We start from the raw sequence: 27259 nt of genomic DNA on the forward strand, positions 1-27259 counted from the left end.
GACGTTAAACGATGATGATGATGATGTGCTTAGACATTTGACTAACTACCCATATGGCATAGGTATGAGCTAACCTGCGACTGCACAAAATGACGTCTGGTTACTAAGGGGATATTAATATGGAAGGATAATCAAACTGCAATACTTAAAGCAGCACAAGACTTTCCATCTATAAATTTCCTGAAAACTGATGTCAAGTTAGTTATGCTTGTGTCACAATCTTGTACAGACTAAATATATAGCAAAACATATTTTCTAAGGACCTATAAAAGGGGTTTCAGTTGGTATATCAGTCTAGGGCTCAAAAAGTTAAAGAAGAGACTATGCTCATTTGTGGTGGGACGGTGGTGACCAGTGACTATATGAACACTACCAGATTTGGCAAATTCTAAGATGCAAAGATACAAAGGTAATTTTCAGACAGTTGCATTATTCCAAGTCAGCGTCTAACCAGATACATACCTATACAGTATCTACAAGTCGACTATCTACCAGATCTCACACTGATAAAAAAAAAAGGAAAAAAGAAAGAAAAGAAAATCACAATCCTATTTGGATTTTGAGATGACTCTCCTCCTTTCTCAGGGGCCTAAACTAATCTTGTTTTGCCTTACTGAATTTCTCTCAGAAGCTCTAGTATCGCAATACGTACACTATCATTGTGATTAGTGAATGGGTACACATAACTTGTAGATTCTAACCCGACCAACTATATATGTCAATTAGAACTATATAATCTGCACGTATTAAGGGTTTAGATAAACCATGTAAGATGCTCACAAAAAGAAGCAGCAGAGATATTGACAAAATAGATATAGTGTGACGAGATATAACTTGTGGCTTTCAACTGAATAGGAACAGGTATTTTGCGCTAATTAGACAAGTGCCGCTAATATCTTTAATGCAAAGAATATCAATATATGTTGAGAACAGCATTATAGGTAGATATAAGAAAGAGAAGCACAGTATGTAGATGGTATATAGAAAGTAAATATCAAAATAACGATCAGATGTTAACTGAACGTTAACAGAGCACGTAAATCAGGGATGCTGATTAAAAAGGATGTCGGCCATGGTATTTACCAGGGAGCTCGTTACTTCACTTAAAGAAAACAAAACAAACAACTATAGTTGTCTATATGTGTATAACAGCGAGCTGTCTAATGCAAATATCAATAATGAAAGCAGCCTTCTCATTTAGTGAGTCGTGATACTTGATGCTACCGTAATATTTTTATCGTATATAACCAGGTGGGCCCAGCTTGGTTATTTACGCCATTGGTTCCCAACTTTTTCTCAATGACAACCTCTCTCGGCTTCTCAAAAGTTATTGTAGCATTATAAGAAAATAAAAGACCACACATATCAGCAATTACTGAATAAGATTTTTTAAAATTTTCGACCATGAATTAACGAAATTTTGCTTCTATTTACAATCCAGAAGTAAATTCAGTGACCCCCTCTAATGACGTCACAATCCACATTGTTGAGAACCACTGCTGTAGGCATTGATTAGATATGTAGAGGTGGTAGTAGTTATTTAGCCCTAGGTAAACCTTGATCGACAGACGTTCAGTGAAAGACATTCCAACCATGACCAACCTGTTTATTTTTTTTTTATTAAAATTACATTATATAATGTGTCTTCCCTTTTTAAGACTGTGGTATGATCTGAAAGGGATTTGGCTGTTACTTCTAGCAAACCGAACGACAACATAGTGGCTCGATTAGTTTGGGTATGGCCTGTAGATATTGACGAAACACAAAACTTCCAGGATTTGTAGATTCTTTTTAATTATCGCTGGATTAAGTGTTACTGTTATTTTTTCTTCGTTTGATTTGACTACTGTCAACGCTTTTTCATGCATAAAAGGCCAATTTCACTTTACAGGACAAAACAGATGAAGGTGGTCGCTTGACCTGCTAAAATAGCAACCAGATATCACTAGAATAACCATCAAAATCCCTCGAGGATAGCAACCAAACCTCTCGTTATTAAGAAGTAAAAATACGTTGAATAATGGGGTCCGAGATATACTCTCAGACAAAAAGATGGGCTTGCCATGGTTGGAACGCCTTAGATCATAGGTCATCTCAAACTAAACTGACCTGTGACTAAACAACGAGCATCTTCAATTTTAAATAAATATTGTTAGAAGGATAATTTTATTCGCTGAATAAAATGACGTATAAATATTGGCGAGATCAAGTAGACAGAAGTCCATTTTAGTTCCCGCAAACTAGTAATTCGAGGAATAAAATGCTTTCTGCGAAACTAACTGTTCCAGAAAGTGTACTGTAAATATAATTAATAATAATTAAAAAACAAAAACACGAAACAAAAATCATCTGTTTCTAATTAACTATCTATTGAGGTTTTATAATTCTAGTAGCTGTAAGTATACGCATGTTCACAAACATACTCCAGACAAACATTACGTAAATATCCGAATCTCTTGTGAAGCGAAGAACCTATTTGAAGTGAGGTTTTTCTTTGACATTTCTTCCCACCCATCTCTGTCATAGGATCTATTCCACAAAGCTAGCAAAAGAGACTTATGATGCTTATCTAAGGTGTCCCTCAAGTTGCTCAAGAAGGACCTCTTATATGAAGTGTTTTAAAATCAAACTAGCTTATAAGTTGTATTATACAGCAAAATACCATCGAACTTAGATATTGTTGACGACAGGAGGTTGGCAATATAGTTAGATTACAGATACAGTCCACAATGCGTGGTGGGACTGTACCAAAAAACAGAGAATACACACAACAACGGACAAAGCATTTTTATGTGGTAGAGGAGAGAAGAAACTACTATGAATAATCGAGTACCGATATCTAAAGATAAAGCAATAACAAAAAACGGAAAATGATTCGGGAATGCCAAATGCATTGCCCATTTATTATCAGAGGGGTACCGGCAAGGACAGGTGCCCGGATGGTGTCTTCCCAGCATTCAGTTACTGACGCAAGTAACAAGGAGGATCGAGCAGCCACCAGTCAGCCAAATCTAGGTTCTGTTGACTAAAAAATACGACTCCGTGTCCGTTTGTAGATACTCTGCGGGCGTGTGTCTGGTCACACTCTGACCCGGAACAAAGCGCCACTTCTGAAAATTACCTTTGTGTCGTTGGATGTGTATGTCGCCTCTTCGTTAGCCGAGATTGCTATCCTCTCGGCACGCTTAGAACTCGCCAAGTGAGTGGCATTATTTAAGGAGAGGAGGTAGCAAAGAAGAAAGAAAGAACCAAGAACTCAAACAGCGTCGAAGTGACGCTTATCGAAGGCGGAAGCGAGAGGAAAGAATAGAGTTAAAAAGTTGTATCTATTTGTAAAGAGATACTGCGATTAATGTTCCAAGAATTACAGAAATACGCGGGTGTGCAACATGTAAGTATTGACTTATATCAGCTCTCTACCAGAATTTTAAAAGAGACTCAAAGTAGGTGCCAATGATGTGTCCGTAAGTAAATCCAGCTGTCCTGGTCGAACGAGATAAAAGTCGGCGTCATCACCTTTACCTTGAAACTATCTCTGTCTTGTCGCTTTTCTTTCCGGTTAATGGTGTCAAGCATGCATAACGGGCATTCAGTAATGTGGAAGCATGTCTCCTATCAAACTGATTGATCATTGATCAGTACAGGAGTTAAGCTCTGTTACTTTTAGTAAAAATCTATTTGATCAGATCACCTGTTCCCCGTATTAATCGCAAAGAATGTTTGAAATTTCAGCGAAGCCTAACATCTTAACTTCTCAGACCTTCCGTTAGGTGTCTATTTAATTCTACAGTACTCTGTAAAATATGTGTAGGTTTCCGTAAATACCTTTGACAGCTGCTACTTGATTGTTCTTCGATAGGATGCCCTGATCTCAGGTTGGGAAAGCGTACTGGGAGAAATGTGTTCATATTTTGTTTATAAAACCTGATATGACAAAAATCATAATCATCACCGTTTAGAATTATAAACATATCTATATTGTATAAATTACTGGCTTTTATTTTAACCAGAAACTAATTTTACACGTATACTGTTTGATTTCTCTCCCAGTGAACTTAACCTTAACTTTCAGTTGTTATTCTTATTTCGAATAAGATCGTTTCTTTTTCACTTCGAAATCTCCAAACTACCATTTGTTAGATTTTTGATAAGTATTCTAATTAAACAGTGGTGATTTTTTTTTTAATTGCTCGATCTAAATTAGGTGAACGTACTCTCACACCCGCTACCCGACTTAATGGCTCTGGTGTACTCGTCAATGTGTCCACCTCGCTCACACAGGCTGCTTATGCCAATTCCTTCATTTTCAATAGCGCCTCGTCATTCCTTTGCCACTATATAAAAGGTTACATTCCTATTGGAAGCTCTGTTTCTTTCTAAACTCCTGCATCTATGCTCTCCAAAACTTATCAAAAGCATGGAAAGAAAGAACAATAAAAACTTCGATTTGATATCACGTGCATTCTTGTACAATTGGATGTATATACAGGCTTGGTCCATCTCAATATCATCAATTTATATTCCTCTTCATCTCGAAATCATTTCTATTTAGCTTTTCTATTGTTTTCCTTAAATCAAACTAAACCAGTAGGGAGTGGTTATGTTGTTTTTCTCTTACATTTTCTCTACCCTTCCAAAACTTCTGTTCGATTCTATCTCTCAGTTCTAATTTTTTATTCACGTTTGCTATTGTACTCGATTCCTTTTCATCAGTTTTAACCTGATCGACTTTTCTACCCCATCAATACGTCTCTCGTCCTGGACAACTGTGTGGGTAACCCATAGCCAACTTCCGTTAGGAATCTCTGCTCTGACAAGGTGTCATTACCTTTCATAAACCCTGCTTGAGTGCTAAAAGAATAAATCTGTTCTTCCTCTAATTTTTGTTTCATATTCTTCATTTTCAGATTCTTCTTACAGTTTTATTTTACAATTCACTAACTTTTTAGTTTATGTATGTTGTCAACATTTACTTCTGACTCTCCCACACATACACACACAATATTCACGTCTCTTTCCTTGTTCTTACCGGCCCTTTTCTGTCATGTTACGTTTATTTAGACGACAGTTTTATTAATTCGCATATATAAACCGTAAGCGATGCGAATTTAATATTTTAAAACCAAAAAGCAACAATAGCAACTATATCAACATTAAAAAAATCAGACATCTCTTTCTATTAATCGTTTATGTCTGTCATAACATTGATGTTCAATAGAAGAAACTAGTGGAAGATAATGGTGTTGCGCGAGGAAAGAAGGAACAGCCCTGAATGAGGCGCGCCCACATACAATTTCATCCGACGTGAGGGAACGAGCGACAACCACTGTCGCTTGATGCTAACGAAAACTGATACAGCCTCTTCTTGGTTGGAGCAAAACCAGAACAATTGTTGGTTTTCTTATTTCTATCGCTCTGCATAGTTTTGCTCGACTGGATAGATGCGAAGTCGCCATGAGTGACAATGCTGGCTCCACAACCATTTAAATGGTCAATGTCAGTCATATCACCGGCTCATTTCCCCCATCAGCTTTCGCCTCTTGTCTCATTTCAAGTTACTGACCCCGGTTCCACTTCATCGTTTCATCTTGGATAGAAGCTGTGTGATAATGATGATTACGGAAATTGTTTCTTAAATTTGTAGAAGCTGCGATTAAGGGGAATGTAGTTAATACATAAATCCCTTTTACAAGTGATGTGATTTTCTAATGAGGAAGAAAGTGAATCTAAACAGAACTGTGACCAAGTTATATTCATATCCTCTTTATTAAACTCTGCTGCTCTCTTCGCCGTATAATTTCACTTTTATAGCAAACTGTGTATAGATATAGGTTAACTTTACTGGACCTGCGTAATCCTGATATTTTCCCCCTTTAAAGTTTAAATACCGATAGCCTTAACTTAGTTTCAGGGTTCTCCATTGCTATGACTGGTTGCCGTACCTTCGACTTCCTACGCAAAGTTGATATTTTAACTCTCCTAGTGGATCCGTTGCGACATTTTACTCCAAACGTTTATCACTCTTCCCCGTCATCATTTTCCATTCACTCTTCTAGAAACCTTTATGATTTTTACTCTACGAATTAGTACCTCACTCTACCACACTGACCGCACACTTTATTCGACTTTTTCTTTTAAACCGTAAGTCTCATATTTATTTATTTATTTATTTTTTTATTCATCAGAAACTAATGCCACGCTTGTTTTTTTTCTCGTTTTCTGATCTTCGATTTCATTTCCTTTTGCTTTTTTCCCAGTATTATTAAACAATGACATACTCGTTCAATTTTATTTTCAACTACAAGAAAAAAGAGAAATGAAGTAAAATAGAAAGGATGGGAAGTTTTAATGTACACTATCCATTTGTTGCACTGATTTTAAGAGTTGTGTGTTTACCTACTCCACCTTTCACTTTAAAAGGTCGTATTTTTTGTGACTAATAATTATATACTTGAGGTATACCAAACTTAACAATAAGAATCTAAATTCTTTTAGAAAACCTTACATTGTTATTAGTATCCCATATTTGTTGATATTCTGTTGTGAACGGAAAACAGTTTCAGTAAACCTCCAGATTGTAAATTCTTGACAGGGTACTAAGTAATTTGCGATTTTATTTCCAGTAATCTCCTAAATATTACTCCTCTCCGCTCACCTAACATGGGACTCTTCTAGTTACATATTTCAAGGCCAGTAATTTAGATTCTATTTTAATGTGTTTCGTCCAGGAACAAGCACTCTGTTTTGGGACAAGTGTAGAAAATATACATCCTATCACCAAATGTTTGATGTCTAATAAGACTGTGATAAATCTGAGAATTATATTTATATCGTTTTGAGACCGCGACCTGTTCACTGACAAAACTGATGCAGCACGAAGTTTTATATTTATATCGAAATCTAAATAACTTATCAAAATACCATACTTTACCATATATTTGTATATACTTTGGAAAACGTCTAGCAGAAGGAGAAGACGATACTTATGACTTTTGCAGCTCACTGAAACTAGTGATGTATATTCGGAAAACGTAGGAGAAGCATGACCACAGAAGCAATTTCAGGTGGCCAGGTGCCGCAGTATTTCTCTTTATAGAAATATGGTCCTTGCTGCTACACGGTTTCGCTGTAGAGTTTTCATTGATTTGTCAGTTCAAATTTGACTGCTTTTTAAAAACCTTTAGAATTGCTCCTTTGGTACTATATGTTCTTTGTTATCTCAGAACACATGCATACTAACGATATAAATATGGTCTTAACTTTATCCTTTATGAATCGCCTTCTTCAGAACATTTAATCGGCAAGAACCAGTTAGCTAAAATGTAGAGCTACGGACTGAGATGAGTTACTATCTTCTCTGTTATATATTTTTAAACTCGTGTCAATAGGGTTCAAAGCTCTTTTTTGAGTAGGCTTTTTGGAATAAGGAGACGAAAAGTCAACGATCCAGTGTTGCAAGCATTCATATATAAATTATCTGTTATTTTGTTTAGAGTTTAACTTCTGCTATCTGATCGGCATTCTAGGTAAAACAATCCCATCTTTATTGTAGAAAATGATATCCTGAACGTCAGGACCTAGGCATGGTTTAGTGGTATGGAATTTGTTGAGGAGATTTAGGTTTTTTTTTTTTGGAAGGATGTGTGTTTTGTAGTGCAGTTATACAGTGCTTGCACTAATGATGTTTATGTATAGGTGGTGGTGTTGGATGGTAGTGTTTTGGATTTTGAATGGAATGGTAGAGGGATATCTTGATAACTGGCTTAGAAATACTGATCCTTTCTCTGGAATTAGGCCAATTTCCAACTTTCAACCATTTTCTATTTTTAGAGAAAGGAACATTATGAGTGATCCCACATGACTTTGTACTACATGGCCAGTCTTGAGAGAGAGAAAGAGAGAAATTGACTCTAGTATTTTATCAACTCTGTTAGGATGAAAGATAAAGTTGACTTAGGTGGGATTTGAACTCAGAGTGTAGAGAGCTAGAACAAAAACTGCAAAGCATTCTATCTGATGCTGTAGTACAGTGTTTCTCAACCTTTTTTGGTGCCACACCTCACTTCAATATTTGCAAAAAAAAAAACTACATGTGCTCCCACATTATATATATGTAAGGTGGGTGGCATTAAAAAGGGTATCCAGCTGTAAAAGCATGACAAAACAGACAGTCCTCTGGCTTGCCAAGTCCTGTCAAACTGGCCAATTCTATGCCAGCATGGAAAACGGATGTTAAATGATGATGATGATGTACACACATACATATTCCATAGCAGTTTTTATTAAAATTTTATTGCAAGTTTTATTCACTTGTAACTTATGCCGCTTATGAAGTAACCAATGTCAAAATATTTCCACAACTTCACCTGCAAGGTATGTGCCTCATCATGAGAAACACTGCTCTAATGACTCTGGCAATTCACCACTTTAGTAAAGTAAATGTAACCTAGTCTGATGGACATGATATTGTGTTTGAGTTCAAATCTTCTGTAACTATTTCAATGTATATTTGAATAACCCAATTCTGTTTCAGTATATCTAGATATCTAGATGAGCGAGGTTGTTGCCAGTACCGCCTGACTGGCCCCTGTGCCGGTGGCACGTAAAAAACACCCACTACACTCTCGGAGTGGTTAGCGTTAGGAAGGGCATCCAGCTGTAGAAACTCTGCCAAATCGAGATTGGAGCCTGGTGCAGCCATCTGGTTTGCCAGCCCTCAGTCAAAATTGTCCAACCCATGCTAGCGTGGAAAGCAGACGTTAAACGATGATGATGATGATAGACTAAGCATCCTGTCCAAGTAAGGATTTTGCTTTAGTTTAGTTAATAGCATAACATTAGAATTGAGCAACTGCTTTTAAAAGCCTCACTGAGGCCAAGAGAAGAAAATGGATAGTTTTGAAGTTAGTTGTGTATTAAAGTTCCTCCAAACTACTCATTAACAATAAGTCCAGTCAACCATATAACATCTACATTCCTAATGATATCATTGACCATGACCTCCAATCTATAGGCTCAAATGTGCTTTAAAATGTGCTTCAATTGTTACCAAATATCATATAAAGTAATGATAATAGAATCGTATCTCAAGACTTTATTCATCACATGTTAATATAACTCAATATCCAGTTTAAGTAAGGGAGAACTTTAGCTTGCCCATCTTGTAATGCATTTCTCAGGCTGTGTGGTAAGAAGTTTGCTTTCCAACCACATTGTTTTGGGTTCAATCTCTCTATGTGGCACCTTGGGCAAGTGTCTTCTGCTATAACCCTGGGCCAGCCAAAGCTTAGTGAGTGGATTTGGTAGATGAAAACTGAAAGGAAGCCTGTCATATATATTATTATTGTTTAACATCCATTTTTCATGCTGGCGTGGGTTGGACAGTTTGATAAAGATCCAGTGAGTCAAGGACATCATACTCCAGTGTTTGCTTTGGCATAGTTTCTATAGTTGGATGCCGTTCATAATGCCAACCACTTTACAGTGGGTACTGGTGCTTTTTCGTTCTACCAGCACTGTTGAGGTTATCATGTAGTTTGCAAGTCAACAAACTCAGGGAGGGAGGATGTTGCCTCTGTGTGCAGAGTAGTTTGTGTTTTAGAGGTGCTACATGGCTACTCACATTTAGGAGACAAAATGAGAATGAATTAAAGGTATCTCCAAGGAGATAGATAGTGGTGATGAGGTGTTCAGGTAGCAGGAGCACAAATGGGTGGGGAGGTAGGCAACATATGATAGGACTGAGGGGAGGGAGTGCATAAGTTGGGTGGGGTGCTACAGGCATACTAGCAATATGGTAGTAATGATACTGTTGACAGGGTAGGCAGCAGGAATGGAGTACAGAGATAAAACAAGCCTAATGCATAGAGATAATTTGGTAGTCTGGGCTGATGGATGGCCACTCTAACATGTGAATGTGGAGAACAATATTAATGGATAAAGAATGGCTAACAGTGTGTGTCTTTGTTTGTCTGTCCACCACCACCACTTGACAACCAGTGCTGGTGTGTTTACATTCCTGTAATTTAGTGGTTTGACAAAAGAGTTTGCTAGAATAAGTACCAGGCTTAAAAAATAAGTGCTGGGGTCAATTTGTTCATCTAAGATTCTTCAAGGCGGTGTCCCAGCATGGCCTTAGTCTAATGACTGAAAAAAGTAAAAGATAAAAGATCTTATTTAAAGAGTTATTCTGGCTTCATATGTTATATTACTATAGGAAAACAGAATCACAACATTCACACTCCTTTATGAAAAGCAACAAACTAAGATTGTAAAATTAGCAATAGTAAACAATAATAATATAACACCACCCGACAAAAATTGTCAGTTCATGGCTGTTTCCTGCACCAGTTTCGCATAGCCCCAGCCCATCCTAAGTACCTTGGATTGCAGAATGACCTGCAGTGCTTAAGGAGACCTATTGAGTTACGTACATCAACATCAAAATAAATATCAAATGGAAATTGTAGTTGTGATACCTGTGCCAGTGGAACGTAAAAAGCGCCATCCGAATGTGGCCGATGTCAGCGCCACCTTGACTGGCTTCTGTGCTGGTGGCACGTGACCTGCTGTGCTTGAGGAGACCTATTGAGTCAAGTACGTCAACATCAAAATAAATATCAAATGAAAATGGTAGTTGTGATACCTGTGCCAGTTGTATGTAAAAAGCACCAACCGATCGTGGCCGCTGCCAGCCTACCCTGTGCCAGTGGCACGTAAAAAGCACCCACTACACTCATGGAGTGGTTGGCGTTAGGAAGGGCATCCAGCTGTAGAAATACTGCCAGATCTGACTGGAGCCTGGTGTAGCCTCCTGGCTTCCCAGGCCCCAGTCGAACCGTCCAACCTGTGCTAGCATGGAAAACGGACGTTAAACGATGATGATGATGACCAGTCTAAAATTAGATTTTATGTTTATATATCAATCACAAATATATCAGACCCAACTGAGGGACCAGCCATCAGAATTGACAGTAGTATAATAGATAAGGCAATTAAGGATATGAAGACAGAGAAAACCCTTGGACCATCAGGAGTCACCACTGAGATGCTTAAAATATCTTGTAGAGTTGGATATGGCCTTGTTACTCATGTAGTTAATCAGGTTATCCAGGAAGGTGTCATTGCCAAAGATTGATGTAGTAGTATAATAGTTAGCTGCTACAAGAGTAACGGTGATGCATCATCATCATCATCATCGTCCGTTTTCTGTGCTAGCACGGGTTGGACGGTTCGACCGGTGCCCGGGAAGCCAGGGGCTGCTCCAGGCTCCAGTCTGATCTGGCAGAGTTTCTACGACTGGATGCCCTTCCTAACGCCAACCACTCCACGAGTGTAGTGGGTGCTTTTTACGTGCCACCGGCGCTGGCAACGGAAACGTTTGGATGGTGCTTTTTATGTGCCACCGGCACAGAAGCCAGTCGGGGCGGCGCTGGCATCGGCCACGTTCGGATGGTGCTTTTTATGTGCCACCGGCACAGGTATCACAACTACTTTTTCCATTGATATTTATTTCGATGTTCATGTACTTGACTCAACAGGTCTCCTCAAGCACAGCAGGACGTTCTGGGATCCAGGGTACTTTGAATGGGCAGGGGCTATGCGGTACTGGTGCAGGAAGCAGCCCAGGTCTTTGCAGTCACAGCATATCTCCAGAGATCTTGGTCCTTCGCCATTGCCTCAGTGAGGCCCAACGCTCTGAGGTCATGCTTGACTACCTCATCCCATATCTTCCTGGGTCTACCTCTCCCCCTGATACCTTCAACTGTTTGGGAGTGGCACTTCTTCACACATCTCTCCTCATCCATCCGCAGTACATGACCATACCATCGCAAGTGTCGCTCTTCCACAACACATCTGATGCTTCTTATATCCAGCATTTCTCTCAGGGTGCTTACACTCTGTTGTGCGTGCACACTAACATTACACATCCAGCGGATCATGCTAGCTTCATTTCTTTCAAGTCTACGCATGTCCTCTGCAGTTACAGCCCATGTTTCACTACCGTGAAGCATGGCAGTTCGCACACATGCATCATACAATCTACCTTTCACTCTCAGCGAGAGACCCTTTGTCGCCAGTAGGGGTAGGAGCTTTCTGAACTTTGCTCAGGCTATTCGTATTCTAAGAGATATCAAACTGCTGGACCAAGTCATGAAAGTTACAGGGCAAATTATAGCCAATTGGTTTGGAATAGCTTTAAACTAGATGAGATGTAGTTTGGTTTTGTGCTTGAGATGAGCGCTACAGATGTCATCTTCCTAGTCAGACATCTGCAGAAGAAATATCTGACCCAAAGAAAACCATTGTACCTGGCTTTTGTCAACCTGGAGAAAGTTTTGACAGAGTCCCTTGCTCTGTTATCTGGTGCGCTCTAAGGATAGTAGATGACGAGTGGCTTGTTAGAGTTGTACAAGACAATTACAGCAGTGCTATCAGTAGGGTGAGTGTACAGTGACAAATTTTGCATCCAAGTAGGGGTTCACCAGGGCTCAGTTCTCAGCCCCATCTTACTCATCATAGTCCTCTTGGTCATAACAGAGGAATTTAAAACTGGCTGCTCATGGGAACTACTATATGCTTGTGATTGATGACCTCATTCTTTCAGTAGAATTGGAGTAGAAATTCCAGGTATGGAAGTAAAACCTGGAATCAAAGGGCTTTAAAATTAATCTAGCAAAGACCAAAGTCGTTAGTAAGAAAGTAGATGAGACTCTTTCCATCAGGTAAATGGTCCAGCTCAATATGCAAACTATGGACACATAAGAGGTGTAGTCGAATCACATGTAGGTTAACAGGGAAAGTTGTTTTCGTGTGTGGCAGGTGTGCAGGAACAATAAGAACTAAGGACCTACAAGAATTAGACTCTCGAATGCCTAGGAGGCTTCCTTGAGGTTGTAGTCTAGGCTGACCAAGATACTCTCATGGAATGTGACCAAATTAGCAGTGGTGGCGAATGTTCTAAAAGTATTGTTGCTGGAAGAAATTCAGACAGGTGTTACTTCTGTTGGCAACAAAAGGCTTCCCTCTCACAGTGGAAGGCAGATTATATGATGTGTGTGTATAAACGGCTATAATCCATGGTAGTGAGACGAGTGCTATGAATGCAAATGACATACGAGGGGCGTTCAATAAGTAATGCCCCTGACCCACTAACCAAAGCAGTAGAGCAACGAAACTTGGCACAGTTATTAGTCTTTTTCTACATAGGAACCACTCAGAGTTACACATTTCTCCCATCGTTTGATGCAACTCTGGAGACCGTTTTTGTAGAAGACCCCACCTTGGTCCTCCAACCACGATGTGACTTCAGAAATCAAGGCTGCATCATCTGGGAAATGCTTTCCTTTCAAAAACAACTTCATGGCAGGGAAGAGGTGAAAATCAGAGGGTGCAAGGTCAGGAGAGTAGGGGGATGGGGGAGGAGTTAATAGCCGCACGCCTGTGCTTCTGATCTGGCGACACGCGAGTTGTAGACCGGAGCATTGTCCTGCAGAAGGAGGATGCCTTTGCTGATCTTGCCCCGCCTCTTGATTTTGATAGCTTCTCTTAATTTCCTCAAAAGTGAAGCATAATAGGCTCCTGTAATTGTGGTACCCTTTGCCAGGAAATCTGTCATCACTACTCCGTCCTGGTCCCAGAAGACTGTGAGCATGATCTTGCCAGCGGAGGGCTGCACCCAGCCTTCTTTGGAGGAGGTGAGTCACGGTGCTTCCACTGCATTGACTGGGCTTTGGTCTCTGGATCATAGTGATGGACCCAGGTTTCATCCTGTGTAATCAGTCTTTTGAAAAATTTTGACTCATCTTCTTGGCACATCTCCAAATTCATCCTCGAGCACTCGACGCGTTCTTGCATCTGGGAATCCATCTGGCAGACACGTTTTGCATATGCAAATGGTCATGAATGATAGTTTCCACAGACCCGGTACTAAACTTGACCTCATGGGCTATTTGGCGAATAGTTATGCGTCGATCTTCCAAAATGGCAGCCTCAACTTGACGGACAGATGCCTCATCAATGGCAGAAGGGAGGCGACCAGATCTGGGAGCTGTTTCCACAGAGTTCCAACCATGTTTGAATTCATGATGCCAGCGTTTTACAAGGTCATATGATGGGGCATCATCACCATAAGTTACTTTCATTTCATCAAAAGTCTCCTGTGGTGTGCGTCCTTTCAAATACAAAAACCGGATCACTGCTCGACACTCAACAGGCTCCATTTCACACTTGACTCAGTTCAAACACCTGTATATCAGAAACCACAATTAGTTCAGAGCTGTAATTTGCCACTTAATCTATAGAGATATGAATAATTGCACATGTAAATTTTCAGCTAGATCAAACAACTGCAAGTGGGTCAGAGGCATTACTTATTGAACGCCCCTCGTATATGAGGGCTGGCTGAAAAGTTTATAGGCTGACCAAGATACCTTCATGCAGTCCACATACTTCAATCAGTCTTCCAGTTCTTGGATCCCATTAATGAAGAAGCTTTCATCCTGTTGGTCAGAAAAGTTATCAACTGCAGATAACTATCATTACTGTGATACTAGTTCTCAGCCAATTTTTTTTCATGTCCAGGAACAGATGATACTGAGAGGGGACCAAATTTGATTTTGATAGCCTTTTGTAACTGCCTCAGCAAGTTGGTATACATTGATGATGTGGCCTTTTGAAGAGAGTCAACTAACAATGCCTTTTGCATCCCAAAAGACTGAAGAAATCACCTTTTCTGCATATGAAACAACTTCAGTCTTCTTTGAAGCAGGTGAGGAAGGGTGTTTCCACTGCATTGATTGTCTCTGGCTGAAAGTGTTGAAGCCAACACTCATCATGGGTTAGGAAACATTCAAGGAAGCCAGCTGGATCTGCATCAAACAATGTCAAATTTTCCTGTGATGTGATCAGCTTGGTGCACTTCGATCAGTTTTCAGAAAATGTGGCATCCACCAAGAAGAAACCTTTGTTATGCGAAGCTTGTTATATAGAATATTCTCAACTCTCTCATGGGATATGCTAATAGCATTGTCTGGCAGTATGAGTTTCTTAAGAAGACCTGCCCACCTCAGTGAAAATGAGTTCTGGAAACACTATTCCACCCTCACCTACTCCAATGAATCAAACTACATCTTTTCTTCATGTACTATGCTTATTTCTCCCTCCCCACTCCTGCAGCCCAATCCTGTCCTACCAACTGTATCATTGCTATCCTGTTGCCTCCGCTATCACTATAAACCCAGGTTTCACCACTCACTTCATTCCCCTCTCTCTCCCCTTCTTTGCACTTTTGCAAACTCCCTACTCATGCACCCTGTGCAATCCTCTACCATTCCACTTATATTCACCTTGAGGGTATGCCCTGGCACATTACCATCTCTCTTGCTCTCTCTCTCTCTCTCTCTCTCACTCCTTCCCTCTGACTGGGGTAACCACGTATCTCTTCTCCAGCAAGACACCTGTTTCTGTTCCTATGTCATACTGTAACCTCTCATCACCTGGCATAAAGCCACCTGTTTTAATACCTCGCTCCCTCTTGAGGGCTCTTTGTCTTACAAGTTATTTTGTGAGTTTGAATGTAATAAACAGGGAAATTGCTGTTTTACTTGCATTTTGTTCAGGGAAAAAGTTATATTGAAATTAGTTTCTTATGTTAGAAATGTCTCTATTTTAGTCATGAACTTGAATAGAGTTATTGCATAAAATATTGTCATCTAAACATGAGTAAGAGGATTTAAGATAATTCTGAGATAATTTGGTTTCTGTTGATAATTTGTTACTGCATTTATAAGACCAAATGAAAGTATTGTATATTGATAGAAATATTCTAAGGATTAAAAAGCAGTGTAAGGACGTTTTTTAATTACAATGGTAGATGTTAAGAATTATGTTTCACATTGACCTTAATAAAATAAAATGTTTGAGATAAAGTATGGATTAACTTGTGAATGATAGGCATCTAGAAGAGTATGCATTAACTAGGTATCAAGATGTCCTTTGTGATTTTTGTTTTTTACTATTACATCCTAAGCTTTCCATGGTTACTCAGTTCTGTGATATTTTCTTTGATCAGGTAGTTTACCTCTTGTCTGATGAATTTCCTTTCACTCACACAATACTTTTGAGTAGAGGGTTTTAGCATTTGGAATCAAATTAGTGACGGAGTTAACAGTTGGAATCTTCAGTCACACAAAATTTGGTGAAACTAGTGGGGCTTCTAAGTCCTCAAACTTAAATTCCACAGGAGAATGCTGGGACATGAAACTTTGACAGAGTATAATATCCATCCAGGACTGAGTGTAAATAATAGTGACTACTGTTTATTATTTTACTCTTTTTACTCTTTTACTTGTTTCAGTCATTTGACTGCGGCTATGCTGGAGCACCGCCTTTAGTCGAGCAAATCGACCCTGGGACTTATTCTTTGTAAGCCCAGTACTTATTCTATCGGTCTCTTTTGCCGAACCGCTAAGTGACGGGGACGTAAACACACCAGCATCGGTTGTCAAGCAATGCTAGGGGGACAAACACAGACACACACACACATATATATACATATACACGACAGGCTTCTTTCAGTTTCCATCTACCAAATCCACTCACAAGGCATTGGTCGGCCCGAGGCTATAGCAGAAGGCACTTACCCAAGATGCTACGCAGTGGGACTGAACCCAGAACCATGTGGTTGGTAAGCAAGCTACTTACCACACAGCCACTCCTGTGCCTACTGTTTGTATAACATTTCATCATATTCAATCTCAATATTGCATATTCTCATAATTTGGTAACTAGATTGTGGTGATGCCATCACAACATTACCTCTGAATGGTTTAATGATTCTTGTCAATATTAGCCACCTTGAGAGAAAAGTTGGACCTAAGAAGCATCAGATATGGTGTGCAAAAGAGACAACTGCACTGGTATGGCCACGTGGCGAGAATGGATGTGGATAGCTGTGTGAAAAAGTGCCACACCCTAGCGGTTGAGGGAACCTGTGGAAGAGGTAGACTTGGGATGAGGTGGTAAAGCATGATCTTCGAACATTGGGCCTCACCAAGGCAATGACTAGTAACTGGGACCTTTGGAAATATGCTGTACTTGAGAAAATTTGGCAAGCTCAAGTGAGACCTTGTGGCCTATGCCAGGGGTGTAACCAGCCCACTTATATGTACCTTTCCTTCATTGGACACTAAACTCTGCTTGCGAAGTGCGAAGACCTGTTGAGGCAAGTGAAATCGAAATCAAATTCGATGACTGGCATACAAGCATGATCGTTGCCAGAGCAACAAGCTGGCCTCCATGCTGATGGCACGTAAAAAGCACCATTCGAGTGTGATCGTTACCTGCGTCGCCTTACTGGCACTCGTGCTGGTGGCATGTGAAAAAACATTCGAGTGAGTCGTTGCCAGTGCCACTGGACTGGCTCCTGTGCAGGTGGCACATAAAAAGCACCATTTGAGCATAGCCATTGCCAGTACCACCTGACTGGCCCTCGTGCCGGTGGCATGTAAAAGCACCCACTATACTCTCAGAGTGGTTGGTGTTAGGAAGGACATCCAGCTGTAGAAACTCTGCCAGATCAGATTGGAGTCTGGTGCAGCCATATGGTTCGCCAGACCTCAGTCAAATCGACCAACCCATGTTAGCACGGAAAGAAGACGTTAAACGATGATGATAATGAAAGCTTGCATTGAGTAGCTGTTAATTACAATAGAGATGAATGCATAACTATATCAACTAGTTTCCTTCCCTACATACATCTCTGACAAACACATTCCAAACATCTTTGATCTCTTTCTCGTCTTCAACCCTAACCTCTACCATACCATAACTGTCTCTCTGCAGAAGCAACTGCTAAAGTAGTTTTCTGTTTCATGTCCTCCTGATGTTGCATTTTTTAAAACCAAGAATTTTAAGGCCTGGAGAAATTGATCTGGGAATTCTGTTGACTGTTACTTGATGTCAATGTCTCACAAAATTCATTCACTGGTTGAAAGTAAATATCTTTTAGATATTTTTACACATCTTCATAGTTATCACAACCTGTTATTGATTCAGACACTCTATTAGATATAAAATTTGTGAGGGTGTATCATCTGTTGAGATCTGGAATATTGGCATGAAAATTTTCAAATGTGCATATCAGGAGTTTCAATTTAAAAGATGTAGACACCAACTGAGAAATTGTGTCAACTCATTTGGAAGTTAGAACTATTTATTTAATTCTGTAAATAAACTGTCATAAAAAAAAAAAAGAAATGATGTAACAACCAAAGTAAGGGAGAGAACTCGGTCATTACATAATATATTACGCAATGCAATATCCAGTTTAAGGGAGAGACCGTTCTCCTCATGTGTTTCATTATTGAAGGAAAGTAGAATCACAGCACACACACTTCTGTTTCTAGAATGACACTCAGTGTTATCGCTTATCCCAGATTCTCTTACTTAGATGATAAAATGCTTCATTCCTTGGAAGGTTTTTATATATGAAGTCATCTTTACACAACTTTAGCCTGGATATACTGTATTTCTATGAACAAAGGCATTGAAAATATTCTGCAACAGGAACATGATAACCTGATATTCTTCAAAATCACAAAAAACGCAATCATTGACATAACTATCTTCCTACTTTCAGCTCATAACTAATACTGTGGAAGTCTTTAATAAATACTAGTTATTATATTCTTTAACTATCTCTCATAGTGATAACACATTTGTATCACAATCCAAAACTGTATATTGAAGTCTTTCTACTCATGGTTAAAGACTAAATCAGTTAACCATATGTATATGAGATAAGGACACCCCTTGTTATACTTTGAATGGTGTTGTTGCTATGCACAAACATTCTACATTGATGCATGTACATAGTGGATAAACACTTACTTGAGAAATAAAGGTTCCTTGTTGAAATTCAGTTTGTTATTATGTACATATCTTGGAGTGAGCCATCTGATAATAATCGGCAATCAAACCATTTGAAATGCATTGTAGATGTAAATATCAATGTCTCATCTTTAAAGTTGATGACAATAGTTAAAACAAAAATCTTTTTATCAAGTTGCTGTATAGGAAGGAATGGGGCTAACATTCTTTTATTGGTTTCAGTCACCGGACATGCACACATGTGAAAGTACTAGTTCTTGAACAACGATGATCATATTGTAGTAATAATATTTCTAAGTTCAAATACTCTGAAACTTGTATGCATTTTATACAATACTGTTATCATAGCAACTTTTTTTGTAATGTTGGTTGATATTAGCATTATTTTTATTTATTTTTTTGCAGCTTTGGCTGCATCAGCTATTACCTACAGTGATTCTGAGAATTTTCTTTTGTCAAACTTGCATTGACTGAGTATGCTATCTGATGCCTTTATCTGAGATAGGTAACTGCATTAAGTGACATTATATTTGCTTTGTATGTTTGTGGGATACAAAAATGGTTTAGTTAGCTCTTCAACTTATTTTTAATACTTTACTGAATTGGCCTGCTCAAATAAATTTTTTGAAAAATTTGTAATGTTTCCTTTTCTGTTGCTTTCTTTTCAGTGTATGAAATGTTGATTGAAGGTAAAGATAGTGAAATGGAAAGTGATGACATTGATTTCTCTGCCCTTCCTCCACATATGGTGCCCGGTGTACAGATATTATCATTGGCAGAACTTATACGTTGTGTCAGCAATGGTACAGAAGAACTCCGTTATTATCTCCTCAAAGAATCAAACACTATCATTGAGTGTAAAGTCTGCTTTAATCTCTTCCGCAATGTTGGATATTTCATTGCGCACAAACGTTTCTACTGCCTTGCCTGCAATCGAGACAAACCAACCAATTCTAGTGCAACCCCACCAACATATGATGAGCAGTCAGTTACAGTTGCACCAGAACTTCCAACTGATGCCACAGATTTCAAAAAGCAATCTGTGGAACTTGTCAGAAACAACCTTCTTAAAAGACCTTCAACTTTGTTGCACTGTTACGGGTCCAAAAGAGAATCTTTCTGGCAGATTTATAACAAGACCAACAAACAGAATGAATCAAATAAAGAAATTTCTAGCTCTTCTTCCATCAGTTTTGAGCCAATTGATAACACCAAAGTTGCTATGAAAGTTGTGTCTTCAGATGTTACTGAAGAAAATGATATCAATTCTGCTGAGGCAAAGAGCCAAGAAGAAATTGCTGAGATCACACCAGATATTGAAGATGAAGATTTAGATGATAAACTTGACAAAGGAACTACTTCTGAGCCGACATCTGAGAGATCTTCTCCTATACCCAATGAAACATCTGACTTTAAAGACTTAGAATCAAATATAAAATATGAGTTGGCAGATTTTAAACACCTGAAGTGTCTGAAATGTCAGCGAATCATGTCTTCTAAAAAGTCTTTGGTGAATCACGTCATTAACTTGCATGGTGACTTGAAGCGCTACTATTCTTGCCCTCTCTGTAAAGAGAAGCTTAAATTCCGTTATTTCTGGGGGGTGATTCGACATTTGTCCACAATTCATTACATGAAAAAGCTACAAATTAATAAGATTCGATCAACTTTACGAAAATCTAGTTGGGTTGAGAAGAATTCTGGAGAAATAGTTAGCGCACCAATCCTCTGCAAGACCAAGCCTGCTAGTATTCAAACAAACAATAAAAGTAAGAAAGCTACCGAAGATAAAATACGTTTGAAGAATGAGGAAATTGCTTTTGCTAATGATCTTTTGCAACAAAAAGTGCTACAAGGAATTTTAAGTAATTCATCTAAGGGTCGGAAGAAGTTCCGCTGTCAGAGCTGTAAAAAGGTGTTTACACAGATAAAGTCCTTGCAGGCTCATTTACGTGACTGCACTGATTGGGAACATGTAACTAAATCCTCAAGTGATTTCAAACAAAATGGGCAGAGTGCAAAGAAGTCTCAGGTAGCCAGCAAATCTCACTCAGAGCCAGCTCCTAATGAAGAGTTGAAAAAAAAAGAAACAGTTTCTTCTAACAAAGCAACTACATTACTTCCAAAACGAAATGATTCAGAAAAATCTTTGACTCAAAAGACTAATGATGGAACTAGTGACTTGAAAACCAAAGAAAGTATAAAGACCAGTGTCCAAACTGATATTCAACCATGTCCATCTGGTTTAATTCCATTACAGTCTGCAAGTATTATTCCTCAACTTCCTCTTCCTGCAAGGTTACCTGCTAACATGTCTAACTGGACAAACCCTCCTCTCGGAAAATTCATCTCTATTGGAAATAATACGTGTACTACTAATAAGGCAAATAGTTCTCTAATTTCTTCTCTTACAATTACACCAAATGCAGTTCCTTTGTCTGACCAATCAAAATCTGTTCCATGTATTGTACGTCCCCTTCAAACTAATACTTTATCAACTGTTTCTGTGAATGATTTGCCCATTTTGCTCCCAACAACAGCTCTTTCTGGATCTGTAACTCCTGCTGTTTCTTCACAAAGCTCCACAAACATTGTGTGCTCAGTTGCTGCACCAAATACATTGTGTTTGGTAGACAACAAACAATCTCAAAAGCCCAGTCCTGTGATAATGTCTACAGTGAATAAAATAAATCCAGGTGACAATAGTCAAATCATAAATGATAATGTTGTCCCAAATATATTAGCAGCTGTTGATAAAAAGGGACAAATTTCATTGGCCACAATATTGTTGCCGGCTAACTCTCAACTCCCGGTCACTCAGCTTCCAAATGTTAGTGTTGAGAAACAAAATAGTACACTGATCCCTAGCCAATCAAATGCCACAGTTTCAAATGAAAACAAGACTTTGAATCATTTAGTAGAAAACAAAAATTCCAACGTTGTATCTAATGGCCATGTCAGCAGTTATTCTAATGACACTATTACACAAAGTGCAGAAATACAACCTTTGGATGATGTTAAAACTTTGATTGTGACTAAAGAGAATATAATTCAGGGACAAAAGGTTAGTGAATCTAAAACACTTGATGTTGATGGGGATGACTTCGAGAATTTTGCCGCTGCAAAAGACAAAGAAGATAAATTCCCAGTATGTAAGAAAGAGAGAGACTCTAATATCACTAACTCAGTCAGTGATGGTATTAAACCTTCAACAGTTAGTTCAAGTAATGTTTCTTGTCAATCTGATGTTAACTCTCAACTCACACATCAAGAAAGCGACAGTAAATGTTCAACCTCACCCGATATTACTACTGTATCAGACACTTCTCAGGATTTGAGCAGTTCTCCTGAAAACCATTGTTCTGAAGCAAATTCTCAGCATTTGTCTAAAAAAACATCAAGTGTGCCTGGACACCAAATTCAAAGAAATGGCTTGAAATATAATTCTGCTGGTATTCGTGATAAAAAGTCAGCTCTCCACTCGCTTATTGATAGTGAATCTCTCAGGTGTATTCAGTGTACTCGGAGCTTTAGTAAAATGTCCCATGTACGTAGACATGCAATCAGACATCTGGGATGGAAGCGATACAAATGTAAATTTTGTTCTTTCTCCAATTATGAAAGATCCGAATGCAAGACTCATATTAAACGACGTCATCTGGGCAAGATTGCTGGTTTAACTGTTAAACTGTTGGATTTCTACATTGTTGATTTGAATAATAATGATAATCAAATTACTAGTTGTGATAGCAAATTCTTTGTAAAGAGAAAAGAAGTAGAATCTTTAAAATTGGCATCATCCTCTACCACAAATCTTAAAACTTCTAGTGATGATGACTCAGAAGAATATACAAGAGTAGATTCTCCTGAACATATGACAAGTGTATCAGACTGTAGTGACCATAAGACAGGTGACTTGGACTCCACTGATAATGACACAAGTGTTTCGAATTCTACTGATCATGCTATCAGTGTCTCGGAAGAGACCAGTTCTGCAAATATCAAGACAGGTGAAAAGCAAGACAGTGAAAAGATTCTTGCTTTGATTGACACTAAATCATTAAAGTGTCTGGAATGTAGCCGAGAATTCCAAAAGCGTTCACACCTACGCCGGCACATTGTACGCCATCTAGGATTGAAGCGGTACAAGTGTAAGCAGTGCAAATTTACAAGTTATGATCGTTCGGAATGCAGATCGCACATAGAGCGTTGTCATTTGGGTAAAGTACAAGGCATCACTGTTAACTCAATCAATTGTTCTATTGTAATGCTTGGTCAATCTGAAGAAACTTATGAAGAAAGTCAGATGGAAAAATCCAATGCAAAGGAAACTGGAATAGAGCAAGAAATAGAAACAAGTGAAGATATTGATTCCAATTCTTGTAGCAATTTTATGAGTAATACTACTACTACTGCAACCACCTCCACATCTACCTTTACTATGTCATCAACATCTTTTAATTCTCTATTCTCAACCAGTGAAAGTTCCAAAACAAAAGTAAATAAGAAACCATTGAACATTGCTGCTGGACACAAAGGCAAGTCACCTTCCAAACAAACCAGTGGGAAGGTTACTGGCAGTGCGAAGAGGAAAAAATCTCTTGGACAAGTCACATCCAGTAAACGTCAAATTTCTCCAAAGAAGGCTAAAAAAGTCTCCTCAACTCAGTCTTCAGCAACTACTGCAAAAAAATTACCTGCTGATGATTTGTCAGTGTTAAACACAAGGAAAGGATACTATGTCAAACCTAACTTTCTGCAGCTTGCTAGAAGTGCAAAAAAAATTCCTAAAAGTAAAAACAATTAAGCATCTAAAGAAATATTTTGGCAGCTTTTAGTTAACAGAAGAAAATACCCTAACCCTGGCTATTTTTAATTACTTTTATCATCACCAGCGTTGGTGGGAATGGCAAATATAATAGAGTATCAGGATATTATTAAATACTTTGCAGTATTTAATTAACACCCATTCTGTCCTGAGTTCAGATCTTTTGAAGACTTTCCTTTTCATCACTCCACAGTTGATAAAATAAGCACAAGCATGTATTAAGACTGTTTCTATGGACAATGCCTTTCCTTATGAAGATACAGCTTTCTGCTAATGTCAGAACCCATTATTAGTATCATAGTCATTAAAGATTTGATCTTTGGAAACACCTGTGCCATCCTACTGGATGGCAGTAATATCTGTTGATTCCTTCCAAGCCTTTAAGTGCAGTTTAACCTTCTTGGTTAAAAATAGCTTATAGCCTTCTGGCTTACAACATATTGAAACAAATATTTCTGCTTGTATATGAAGAGGACATTACAAATGACATGTATCAAGTATCTCAACCAATTATATTTCTTGTATAATTGTTAAAGACCATTTCAACTGTTTTGTTGAGTATAGTAAATGCAAGGGGTTCTTTCTATGAAAATCAGTAACTGGCTGAAACCTACTTAGTTTGAACCCTCATTCAGACATTTTGACCACCTACTTGGTTTTATGTAAAGACTTTTTATTGTAAAACAATGAAAAAAATATCTTTTTCTATGTAAAATGACATCGACTTCACCATGTTGACTTGTAATCTGGTTTTATTTAATCACATTATTTTGACATCAACCACATTGCCATTGTCAAATTTGACTTGGTCTATGGACAACATCTTTGGATTATTGTTTGAAATTGTATTTAACTAAGATATTATTTTTTTTAGATGCATGTTTGTATATAAATATATGTAAAAGGGATGGCAGTGAATGTGCATGTATGTGTGTATCTAAATGTGTGAATGTATAAATATATAAATATGTGTGTGTGTGTGTAAATTTACATAATTGACTTTATCCATTTTACTTTACTGAATGAAAGAAAAACTAACCACTGTTGTCCAGGACATTACAGTAAATACAAAAACAACCCCTCCTTCTCTCGAAACTCACTGATACTCTTTCTTTAAATTCTAAAAATTGCAATGTCCCCTTCCTGATTTAGATATCAGCAATAATTTGTACTCTGTAACAAGGGGACAGATATTTAATGTTGGAAGGTTTTTTTTTTTAAATAAAAAAAAATCTGATTGTTGGGCTATGTCCATAGCCTTTTCCAGACATTGAAGCCTAAGAAATTAATGTGACTAATGCTATGCTCTATATTAGTTTTTAAAAATTTATGTCAAGTTAAATTGTCTCTTTTATAGGATGTCTCATACTTCTAATTAATGAAATATATTTAAAAAGAGAGAAGTTTTGTCACTGTATACTTTACACTTAATCCAAAACTAAACATCTCACTGACATCCCCCACCCCACCCCGGTGCTATGTGGCCACAACCCACATACAACTTTGTTTCTTCCTTTATGTATTGTCTATAAAACTAAAAAAATGTTTCCATTTATTTTTCAATATAAACTGAACTAATCTGAATAATAGAAATATCATAAAATTTTTTTCTTGCTCTTATTTCTTATAGGTATTGTATATAAAAACTTGGTGATTTCAGTTTTTTTTTTAAAGAAAACGATTTGCTGTTTTGAATAGTTTTTAACTTTTAAGGTAAAGAATATAAATTTTCTTAGTCTCTTGAGGTTTCTAAGTCAGCCACTTAACTTTACTTTCATTGTTGTTGTTATTGTTGTTGTTCAACCTGAGGTCAGCCTTGATCCAGCCGACCTATGATCTAAGGCATTCTAGCCTTGACCATCCTGTCTTTTTAGTCATAGTATATTTAGAACTTCATTATCCAATGTATCCTTTCTTTTCAAGACAGAGTGAGATTTGGTTGCTATTTTTTAGCAGAATAAGTGACCACATAGCAACTTCCTCATTGACTCAAGTTTCATGGTATTAAGCTGTTGAGAGATAAGTTTCCTGGATAGGATGCTAGACTAAATTCTCACACAGCATGCTTGAAGCCACTGCTGTGTGTTCTTGAGTCAGCTGGGTGAATAAAGGCAAATGCACTTATGACTTGCTTAGAACAACGAAACACCCAAATGGATTTCAGTTCGTGTCCTTGAATTAGTAGGGACATTGCATTAAACCTTCAATAATTTTGTCTTTCATGAAGTTTTATTTTCCTTTATATTCATTAGTCTAACTATGAGATGCTGTGCCCCTCATAATTAGACTTTTGCCTTCTTTTAAATGTTCTTTAGACAGGTAGAGATAAATGGGTGAGGCTAGTGTTGTTTCATACTTTCTTGTGGAAGAGGATTTGAATATAAAGATTATCAAAGGACTGTTGATTTGCAAAAACAGTATTGGATTTTTTAATGCTTCATAGTGTATATAGTTTCACATCTCTTAATAGTATATCATTATATAGTAATATCATGGACACTAATTTAATTAACTATATGCTAATTTTCTACAAATTTAGGCCTTGTGACAATGTAGATTTGTTTTATTATAAACACTGAAATTATTAGGCAATTCCCAGCTAATTCAACAGTATTAAATTGCTGTTCTCCCTGTTTTAAACTTAACTGCTTCTAGATTAATGGAATAGAGAGTTCTAGGTTTCCACATTGCCAGTAATAAGACAGACACATTAAAACTCTTTACACCTAATCATTCCAATGTTATACCCTGATGATAATAGGCATTATTCCAACTCTGCAAATGAATGGCTTCCTTTCAATAACTTCAAATTTTCTTCAAATAAGAAAACGTTAAAATTGTTGTCTCTCTCTTTTGTTTTTAATAATCATTTTATTATTACACATTTCTTCTTTAATTCTCAGTTCTAAAAATAAACAAAAAACTGGTTATTTCAGAGAATATTTAGTAAAGTACAATAATATTTAATTTAAATAGCTATATTTTGAATGATGATATTATTTTTTCTTTGTAAATCTAATGTATCTATGTGTGTAATCCAAATTATGATATAATTGCCAACTTAAAAAAAAAAAAATACTTATAGAAGGTTGCACTATTTACCTTCATCAAATAAAACAATACATAACAAAAGTTTACAAAGAAAACTAATTTATGATTCAGTTATTCTAAAAGTAATGTTGCTTTAAATGAAAATTTAAAATAAAAATGAAGTGAAAATTCAACTGTTATCTTTAGAAATCTAATTGATATTTTCTATTATTTATGCATGTGCAAGTGATTAAAACAATTTTTAATGCCATACAGAGGTGGTTTTTAGTAAAATCACAGATGCATGCATGTATGCACACATCATCATCATCATCATCATCATTTAGCGTCCGTTTTCCATGCTAGCATGGGTTGGACGGTTCTACTGGGGTCTGTGAAGCCAGAAGGCTTCATCAGGCCCAGTCAAATCTGGCAGTGTTACTACGGCTGGATGCCCTTCCTAACGCCAACCACTCCGTGAGTGTAGTGGGTGCTTTTTACGTGCCACCC

General features: G+C 37.8%; 1 protein-coding gene across 2 annotated transcripts; it reads left to right on the forward strand.

Moving 5' to 3' along the window:
- The first annotated feature begins 2329 nt into the window (after nt 1–2329).
- Nucleotides 2330–26807, forward strand: LOC115209114 (serine-rich adhesin for platelets-like). 2 transcript variants are annotated; one of them, XM_029777242.2, is made up of 2 exons: nt 2330–3391; nt 19560–26807. In XM_029777242.2, exon 2 carries the CDS (start codon nt 19568–19570, stop codon nt 23696–23698), a length of 4131 nt encoding a protein of 1376 aa, XP_029633102.1. In that variant the 5' UTR covers nt 2330–3391; nt 19560–19567; the 3' UTR covers nt 23699–26807. The 2 variants fall into 2 exon arrangements, with proteins under 2 accessions (XP_029633102.1, XP_029633103.1); XM_029777243.2 differs by lacking the exon at nt 2330–3391 and adding an exon at nt 4648–6141.
- The last annotated feature ends 452 nt before the right edge of the window (nt 26808–27259 follow it).

This window comes from Octopus sinensis, linkage group LG3, assembly GCF_006345805.1.
Source record: "Octopus sinensis linkage group LG3, ASM634580v1, whole genome shotgun sequence".
Classification (NCBI taxonomy): domain Eukaryota; kingdom Metazoa; phylum Mollusca; class Cephalopoda; order Octopoda; family Octopodidae; genus Octopus; species Octopus sinensis.